The 10,381-nt window shown below is 39.6% G+C and overlaps 1 protein-coding gene across 6 annotated transcripts in view; it reads right to left on the reverse strand.

Moving 5' to 3' along the window:
* The window catches only part of LOC122001773 (putative ion channel POLLUX-like 2), a 28,193-nt gene extending 24,459 nt beyond the window's left edge, over positions 1-3,734 (reverse strand). The window contains exons 1-3 of one of the 6 annotated variants that reach the window (XR_006117474.1): positions 3,483-3,734; positions 2,523-2,599; positions 1,169-1,302 (exon numbers count right to left, since the gene is read on the reverse strand). Coding sequence is in view for 2 of the 6 variants with exons in the window: in XM_042556681.1 (XP_042412615.1) it covers positions 1,169-1,302; positions 2,523-2,599; positions 3,483-3,577 (306 nt within the window). In the remaining 4 variants the exon portion in view is untranslated. The remainder of the gene's footprint in view (positions 1-1,168; positions 1,303-2,522; positions 2,600-3,482) is intronic. The other 5 variants (XM_042556681.1, XM_042556682.1, XM_042556684.1 and 2 more) reach the window with 5 other exon arrangements.
* Between the last annotated feature and the right edge of the window lie 6,647 nt (positions 3,735-10,381).

The raw sequence follows: 10,381 nt of genomic DNA on the forward strand, positions 1-10,381 counted from the left end.
CGACCCAAATTAAATACAATCCCCCTAACTTCATCTACAAAGAAACAACCATGTGTTCTTGTCCGACAATGTATAACTAGCTACATCCATGCAACTTAAACCCATTGTTGGAAAAGCCACCAACCCTATCACCTAAATGACTATGACTTTCCTCAAGGGTGTAATCGAGCCGAGCCGAGCCGAGCCGAGTCGAACTCTTGAATGTTTGAGTTTGACTCGTTTATAATTGAGTCGAGCTCGAACTTTATTTAACGAATATATTCATGGCTCACGAGCTTATTCGAGCTTTTATTGAGCCTAAACGAGCTTAATAAATATAAATTATAAATTTAAATATTCATTAAAAACTAAATTATATATTTAGAGAAAATTATAATATTCTTATTAAAATTTATAATTTTATTCTAATAAATAAATTTAATATATTTGTCTATATTTTTCATAAGAGAGTGTAAAATATATAAATTCAATATCAAAACTATTATTTTTTTATTTAAAAGTTGATTCATGAGCTTACTAACGATCACGTTCACGAGCTAACGAGCCGAATATTGTGAAGCTTGAGCTTGGTTTGTTTATCTTAACGAGCCTCATTAAACGAGCTTAAATGAGCTTTTATTTAATCGAGCTTCGAATATCTCATGAGCGACTTGATTCATTTACACCCCTCAATTCCCTGCCACCAGCTACTCTATCAAAGAAGATTGATTCCTCTCCTCCCTTATTATGAGATAGCAACTTATTCGCTCTCTTAACCATCTACCGTAGCAAAATTGGGAAAAATAGAAATTTCTACAGTACTTTCCATGATCTAATCAAGCACTTGGATCTAGTCAAGTAATTGCCACATGCAAGACAAATACTGTCTAAGTAGACATTTAAAGCTGATGACTTTTCCTTATTAATAGGTATTCATGCATTATCTTTATAATCAGATGACAAAAAATGATGACTATGGTATATGGCCTGCCAAAGAAATAACATATTCAATGAAATACATTGTAGTATACCTGACGAGCAAAGTAACCTAGAGACACGAAACAAGTACTTCAATATCTTACAAATACACACAAGCATGAAATTATCAATTTATCAAAAACAACAACCAACATTATAATTATCAAAACAAACAATAACATCAAAAGTAGATGCAGTTAAAAGGCATTACAATATAATTCTCATAGTAGATATTCTTGCTAGTGTTACTTGCAGATTCCAAATTGAATTGTCTGAAACATAACATGTGTGATTTGGTAGTCTGTATTCTGTGCAATCTTTTTTCATGTCTGTTTATTGAAGTTCCTGGGAAAACACCAAATATGATAGTATGATACCATAAAAATGAAAAAAGAATAGCTCATCAATTACCATTATTATTGCAAATATAATAATGCCAATCATGATCATTGAGTCAATGAGCACTTTGTATTCATCAGATACAAGTGCATGAATGCCAAGATCATGTGCATTCATAATAAATAAAGGGCATGTAATATATTTGATTGCCATATTACATTGATAAGGTTTGAATATACGCTCAACACAGTAGTCAGCAATCACTGTACGTAGTACTTCATAAAGCATAGGGTATCAAAGAGAATGAATCTAAAAGCACAAGTCTTGATTAAGATCTTGATGTACTTAGGTTTGTTGTTATCACACTACTATTAAAGATAATGGTAAATTCTGAGTCAATGCTAACCAAACAAGCGAGCATTTTTCCCTATTAAACTTAAAATCCCATTATACATGCAAAGAGATACTAAGTGTGCTTGACCAACCTCTCTGCATACTTTTATGCCTACTAAGCTGATATTTAGGAGCCTAAATTGGACATATGTTGTCAGTTGTCACACATTAAGTTTAGTTTTACTCATTGCATCATTCATATTACAAAGATTATAAATGCAGGTGACTGTAGATAAATATTTTATTAGATATAATTTCATTCATAATAGAACCTTAAGTTTACAAGAAGCTCCAACACGTTGTAACATGTAAAAGATTATATAGTCAAGAGATAATGTAACAATAAACATGAATTTTCATGATAGGTGTGATAAACATAACTGGTGTGACATAACTGACAAAACGGCAGCTATGCAAACAGGACTGTTTTCCTAACAAGAAACTTACTGAAGGAATGGATTTCACATGTTGAGAATTACAATGACACCATGCTAAAAAGGGTTTAATCACATAAATTAAAGAACGCATCCATTCTTCCCTTTAGGATAGAATACATTTGTTTTCTACTTGGAATTTTCAGGGGTGCATCTGCTATCTAAGCAGATACCGTAATATCAACTCAATATCAAGCCTTATGTATGTGAGTAATTAGTTTGTTCAAAGGTGCAAATGGATAGATTAAATAAACTAAAAAACTTCAAATGATTAACTGTAGAGATAATTATTTTTGAAAATTATGATGTCTTCACATTATTTGTTTAATGTGTAGGGGTAATTTTTAGATGTCTTAACCATAATAAAGGCAAGAAGTACACATTAGATATTGAGCGCACCTGGAACAAACTTTTGTGAGACTTTGGAATCAGTCACTGATGATTGTGTCCAGTGATATTGAACATTGGCATACTTCCTGCAGGTATTGTATTGTATGGCAAAGTTACACAACACACTATGAATTTCCTCAAGAAAATGTCAAAGGAACAGGAAAAGGGGAAAATAACACCACCAAAAGGCAATCTAAATTGATCCCTATAAAAATTATCAAAACTAGTTTTCCTACTGTACATAACTAGTATCCTCTAGAATGACAACATTAAGGTGCAAGCATCAATATAATATGGACAAGTGAATACAAAAATAGTAAAATTAAGTGGAAACATTTTATTTTATTTTGAAAAGAAAGATACTGGAGTTAACCGTAGCTCACCCAAGTAGATGCATAAAAGACCAAGTATAAGATACAAATATTCTGGGCCAGATCACAACAAAAATCCTGCCAACAGAAACAGCCTAGATTCCAACTGCAGATAAATTAGGTATCACAGCCAACTAGGTAGGAGAGAACAATCAACTAGCTACGTTAACTATAAGCAAAACAACAGAAATTCCAACCAACTAGCCGTAGACGATAAAGCCAGAAATCCAGTTTCTTTATAAATCCGTGTTAGGAAAGATTAGTAATCCTCCAAACGTCTAAGAATCAGAGAAGCAGTCGATGAATGAAACAAACAAGTAACCACCTCACTCGACGAAGTTACAAGTTATTGGCATCTGATTGTAATCATTTTGACCAAGCAACAAAAATACAATCAGGTAGTCAGCCAAACCAACCAATCTTCAGAATGCCACTCTGTTCGTGCCCCAATTGAAATGATCAAAACAAAATTTGATTCGCCTGAATCGTCAACGAATCGAAGAGGCGGATCGCCGTCTCAGGCGTCAAGGATCCAATCCAAGCAGGAGAGGGAATGCCCAGGGGATTCAAAGGGAAGAGAGAGGGAGAGAGAACTGACCTGCCGGAGAAATAGACGCAAGTACGCCGGGATCGGGGAAGAGAGGGGACGGGGGGCGATGAGCATGAGAGCGGAGACCGGAGCCGATCCCCCATCCGGGCTTTCGCAGGAACCCAAACTGCTCCAATATCCAGGGCGGAGTGGTACTGGGCGATCTATTAAACACGGAAAGGGTGCACGGCCGTTAAATTTTTCGAAGAAACATTATCAACAAAAATTTTTCGAAGAAATATCATCATCGTCGTCGTCCTAAAAAAACTCAATAAAATTATATTATATTATATGGAGGAAGTTTTTTTTAATATATATATATATATATATATATATAGACTCCAGATTTTCAAGTTAAACCAACCAACTAATTCTTTTCTACCTACAGTCCGATCCACGCATATAAATTTCCTATCGACCACAATGTAAATTCGACAGTTTCCCACAGGTTGCCCTTTCTTTTGTTTTAGCTTCCGGATATCTTGAGCAAAGATTTATATTATTCAAAATTATTTAATAACAAAATCGAGTCAATTTAAATTGAATTAAGCTATTAAAGTAATTGTTTAAATTTTTATTGATTGGTTTTGATCATGTTCGAAAATCGAATCAACGGATGCTGAAAATGTGGCACTCCTATTGATCGTATGAAGACTTCGAGTGAAACGAACCTGTAATCACAATCACGTCAATGTCGAGCTAGGGAAGGATTCCCCGACGTTGGCTCTCCGACGCTCAAGTCAGTCACCGGCGATGTGGAAATAGTAGAATGAAGAAGTAGAAGAACAGTAATAACAGTAATATGTGTGTACCTCCGACGAAGCTTGGACCTCTTTATATAAGGCTCCTGTAGCGCGCGTGCATGCTTCCCAAGGCGTGCACGCGTCTCGAGGCTTCCCTGAAAAGATGTATCAGTAAAGTATCTCTGACACAATACCTCAACGAGTTGAGCATATCTCTGACATGATAGTAGAAGCTTCCGTCGTACGATCCTCTGCCTGATCATACCACCCACCATGCCGCTTGTCGGTGGCTCTGGTTCCCAAAAGGATATCGTCGAATCCTCCCTTTGTATGTTACTGGATCGAGCGGGAGAGTCGCTCGGCCAAGCTTCCACTGTCCGAGCTTCGCTGCCATGCTGAGCGGGAAGCCTAGTCTGAGTATAATCTGCTCGGTCGTGACTCCGCTTCGTTGGTTCCGAGTTTGATGTAAGTCTGAGCGAGCTGGCCGCTAGACGTATACCTTGTCGATATTTGGCTCTTATGAGCGTCAGAAGCTCGACGTCTGGCCGAGCTATGATGATATTGGACCGGACATTCTTTATCCCGGTCGAGCAAGTGGGTTACCCGATCGATCGGTGATATAGAGGAGTGGACCTTGACTTTAACCTCTACCGTGGTGCTGACATTTCGTGGAGTGGGTCCTTCCTTATCACCGCATCAGGTTTAGTTTTATTAAGTTCTCGATTTAAATTTATTTATTTTTTTAAGATTTTATATTTTTAAATTTATTTGATTGGTTAATGAGGTTAGTATTGATATTAATATCCGGATATTATAATATCTAAAATTTTAAATGGTGTTATAAACCAATATAGTTGACACGTATTAATAATGTTTATTTTTTTAATGTGATTAATGAGCGGATTTTATATAAAAAATTTAAAAATCAAGAAAATAAATTTTAGATATAAATAATAAAAAAATAAATGCACAGTAATTTAATGTTAAAATGAATGTGATAATAAAAAAAATATTAATATAATAGGTATATGATAGAGGTGATATATTAGCATTCAAATCAATACATATGCTTTTATAAATTTGCTAGTTCATTTTAAGATTTTTTAATCTTTTTGTGTGTTTAATAAAAGGTTTATTTATAAACATGATTCACCATCTATTTAAATTTATTAGTAAGAAAGTAATGATAGTTCTTATAAAAATCTAAGTCGCATGAATTCTAGACAATTAAAATAAGAATTCGAATATGAAAATCATGAACATATGAGTATGGATCTTCGGTCCATCGAGAACAAGACATAAGAAAGTAAATACTGTAATTACAAAGAACCTGAATGTAGCAGAATTGTCATTGTTCTTCGTGTAGAGCTCATCGATCCAACAATCCTGCGGAAGAAGAAGAAGAAGGAGAAGAAGGTTGGCCTTCCGGAGGAGTTAGGGTTGACGGCACCAAATCCTCTTCATCAATGAGGAACAAAGAGATGTCTCAAAAATTCTCTAATCCTTTGGGGATCAACCTATTATATAGTGCACATCTATTATCAGTCCATCGATAATAATAGATGTGGAACTATAAATCCATATATATACTGAACATCTATTATTAACAAATAGATGATAATAGATGCGGGACTATAAGTTCTACACATATGAGATCCACATCCAATTACCCGAAATCCACTAGACATAAGTTAGATCACTTTAAAGGGTTCAGATCGTATTTACGTGTGCAACTTAGAAATAAACTCACATAATAGGGATAATTATATACACCAATCAACCACTTGGGCTATATGTGAGTTGTATGTGAAATATAAGTAAAACATTAGTTGATATCAAACTTTATTGGTACAAAATACCCCTGTAAATAATCTGGTCCATTAACTTTATTGGTACAGGACTAAAAAGGTCATAGCTACTATATATGATCGTAACAAACCCCAACAGTAATCACAATACCAATATCATTAATGATATAAATCAAGATGTGGATGTATAGAGTGAAAATTACATGAAATATGATCAATACATGTCAATTTCCAACTGGTCCTAAGATTACCTCAAAAGAGATCAGATCATATTTGCAAAATACTTTATGCTAAACTGCAATAGCAAATCATGATCAACTTTATGATTTCAAAAGGAATCTTTATCATATTTACAAACATCAAATGCTAAACAACAGTAGTAAATAATGATATCACAGTCAGAGTGTCAAACAAACATATAAATTCTCATTAATATTTTGAACTTTAAGTACGTACAATAATCAAAACAAATGTTTGTCTTTATTAATCAACATAGAGCAATAAAAATAAATACAGACTCCTACTAGATGAGTTCTTCTTCCATAAGAAGAACTCTCAGATCCACAACATGCGCATGAAATACCTTAGGCACCAAGCCTTTGGTGAGTGGATTGGCCAACATGGGATATGTTCTGATTTGCTCTACCATAATCTGACAACTCTGAACTCTTTCTTTAACCGCTAGAAACTTGATGTCGATGTGTTTAGACTTCGACGAACTGTGGTTGTTCTTGGCATAAAGTTCTGTGGCTTTATTATCATAGTAGATTCTTAGTGCCCTGTCAATGCCATCAACGATCTGTAATGCTGTGATAAAGTTCCATAGCCAATTCCCATGATTAGATGCTTCATACCATGCTACCAACTCTACCTCCATAGTAGAAGTGGCTACTAGCGTCCGCTTGACGCTCTTCCAAGATATATCCCCTCTAGCAAGCATGAAAATATAATCTGAAGTAAATCTTCTTCTATCCAAGCATCCAGCAAAAATCGGAGTTTGAATATCCAATCACCTCTAGATGATCTGATCTCCGATACGTCAGCATATGTCCTTTAGTTCTTTGCAAATACCATATCACTCTCTTTACCGTTTTCCAGTGTGACAATCCTCGATTACTAACATATCTGCCTAACATCCCAACTATAAATGCAATATCTGGTCGAGTACAAACTTGTGTATACATAAGACTTCCCACTGCTGACACATATGGGAATTACTCCATCTCCTTTATTTCAAGCTTAAGCCATGGACACTGCTACAAGTTGAACTTGTCACCTCTTGATACAAGTGTATCACTGGGTGTATAGTTCTGCATACCATACCTTATAAGCACCTTTTCGATATATGTGAAAGTCCAAGAATGTCTCATGAACGATCATGATAGATCTGTATGCCTAAAATAAAGGATGCTTCACCAAGATCTTTCATTTCAGAATTACCAGATAGAAATGACTTAGTTTGAAGTAGTAGATTCTTATTATTGCTCGCAAGTAATATATTGTCTAATCCTGTCCGAGTGCTGAGTCGATGGTCGTTGGGGACGTGACACTCTCGTTAACTCTGCGTGACCCTCTGAGTGACATAGACCTCCGGCGAGAACCTGTAAGAACAAAACTGAGCCGGGAAGGGGTTCCCGGCGGCGACCTTCCGACGATCAAGTCACCTCCCGACAGCAAGAAATCGAAAGAGAATGACGAGAACTGTAGCTATAGTAATGAATAGCGCCTACCTCCATTGAGGTATGGGGGTCCCTTTATAGGGCTTCCTGAAGGCGCGTGCACGCTTACCGAGACGTGCACGCTTCTCAAAGCATACCTGTAATGAGTGTGTTAGAAAAATGTGTCTGACGCCATACCTCAATAGTGCGAGCATATCCTTGACGTAACAGTGGAAACTTCCATCGTACGATTCTCTGTCTGATCAGGCCGCTAACCATGCATGCAGTCTGTCGCCGACGCTTGTCTCGAGGAAGATGGAGTTACCTACTCCTTTTATCTTGTACCAAGCCGGACGGAAGAACCGTTCAGCTAACGTCGCGGTCGGCCGAGCGGGACATCTGCTCAGCCAATCATACGGTGACCTCGGCGCTGTCCGGACGAACGGGAGAACCTCGATGGCCATGATTCCCGCTCGCTCGAGGCGAAAATCACTCAGCCCTCGTTCCCTGCTGTTAAGCCGCGCTAGTCACCCGCCGGGCGTCGGGAGCTCGGAGCCGAGCAGAGCCGAGCTGAGGTGATGACCGTTGACTTTTATCTTGATTGTTGACCTTAACGTCACCTGTGGCCTAAGATCCTCTACCGGGCGGGGGCCCTATCTTACTGCCGGATCACCTGCCTCCCCCTCAAGTCTAATTGAAGGAGGCTGGAAGTCCGACTGACTGGACAAGTACCCAGTGTCCAGGTGGCCGATTGGCAAGGACGTTGAAAGATGCTCCGATCGGCTCATTCAAAAGTGGCGAACATCTTGGACCGTGCTCCCACATGCCAAGCGGTGATTCACCCGCTAGCACTTGCTACTTTTGCTGCTTCGCGTCCTGATCCGCAAGTGGTCAAAGCTGACATCATCCAAATCACCTCATAATTCATGCAAATCCTTGCCATTAAGGTCGAGCACGCGGGTTATGACGTTCATTAAATGCGCCCAATGGGTGGATGCCACGTATCATTGCCGCCTTTGCCCTGCAATCGAAGGGTCAGTGATGACGCGACAGGCGACCGTTCAAAATCAATGGCCGGATGCGCGCGTTGGTCTCTGCGACCTAGATCAGACGGTTCCGCTTAGCCGAGCTCGCCCTTTATAAAGTCGCCTCGCCGACTTCTGTTTCACAGTTGCTGCTTGCATGCTCGTGTGCTTCGGCGGTTGCTCGCGTTCAGTGTTCCAACGACCCTCGACTTTCTTCTCCGGCATTCCATTTGCCTTAAGCTTCGCTCCTTGTTTCTTTGTCTTCCTGTCCCACCTTCTACCGTTTTCCAGTGTCCCGCTGTCTTGCCTAGCGAACTTCCGTGGGTTTTCCGACGATCTTCTAAGTGAACTCCTTTGTTTCTTCGTTTCTCGCCCATGGCCAGTTCTTCCCAACCGGTCGACCTTGCCCCGGGTCCCTGGTATACCACTATGGAAACCAGGTTTGACGCGGGCGACGCGACACATCTTATAAATGCCTTTGACCTCCCGTCCGACCACGAGCTTGTCCTGGCCGGACCAACCGATCGGCCACACAACCTGCCGAACGACACTATTTATTTCTTTCGAGACCAGTTCATGGCCGGTCCCCGGTTCCCTATCTATCCATTTATAACTGAAGTTTGCAATTTTTTCCAAATCCCACTTGCCCAGCTCGTCCCTAATTCTTTCTGCCTGCTGTGCGGCGTGGTGGTGTTATTTTGAGTGCACAACATCCCACTGACCCCTTAGGTCTGTTGGATCGTAGACGTTCGATAGAATTGGGGGTGAATATCGATTAAAAAAAATTATCGAGAATATGCAGCGGAATAAGTAAAGCGAAAAGGAAATGACACAAGTAATTTTTACTTGGTTCGGAGTCTGTGTCGACTCTTACTCTAAGGCTCGCACACAAGGGTACTTTCGGTGGGCAATTACTAATAGTTTGAAATCAGAGTTACAATGAAAGTATAGAAATTATTAGTAAAGAAAATGCCGACAATTATGAAAACTAAGACAGGAGGAAATAAAACTTGTCGGTGAGCTTTTGGCAGCGTCACAAGAGCACTTGAAGATCTGATCGTTAGTTGTGTGTTGAGCTTCAGCCTTGACCCTCCTTATATAGGAGGTTCGGGGCGCCTGGAACCTTCAGGGCACCCTGGTGGTGATGTAGCCGAGCCAACCAGTGAGCTCCATGTGCCTCAGTGACGTTGGGGATAAAAGTTCGCCTCCGGGCGCCTGGGTACCTTCCGGGTGCCCGGACCATGTTTTTCAGCAGACTCCTTCCTGCAAAAAAAATGTTAGTCCGAAGTACTCATATATCCTGTAAAACAGATTATTAACACAGTTTATAATTTAATAGAAAGAGTATAACTTAGATTCCATATTTGCGAGACTAGAATCTAGTCACGATCTCGACTTAGAGTTCCGAAATGGTTTTAAGTCGGATCGGTGCCTAAGTTCCCTTCCCAGGAACGCGTACTCACAGTCACTCCCCTCCAGTGACTTACCTTTACTTACCTGCCAGACATCCGGTCAGTCCTTCGACCCGTCTGGACTTCGCGCCAGCTGTCCGGTCAACCCGTCGACCTAGCTGGACTTTGTGCCAAACATCCGGTCAGCCCGTCGACCCGTTTGGACTTCGTGCCAGCTATCCGGTCGACCCGTCGACCTAGCTGGGCTTCGTGCCAGATATCA

The sequence above is a fragment of the Zingiber officinale genome, chromosome 7A, assembly GCF_018446385.1.
Source record: "Zingiber officinale cultivar Zhangliang chromosome 7A, Zo_v1.1, whole genome shotgun sequence".
Lineage (NCBI taxonomy): Eukaryota > Viridiplantae > Streptophyta > Magnoliopsida > Zingiberales > Zingiberaceae > Zingiber > Zingiber officinale.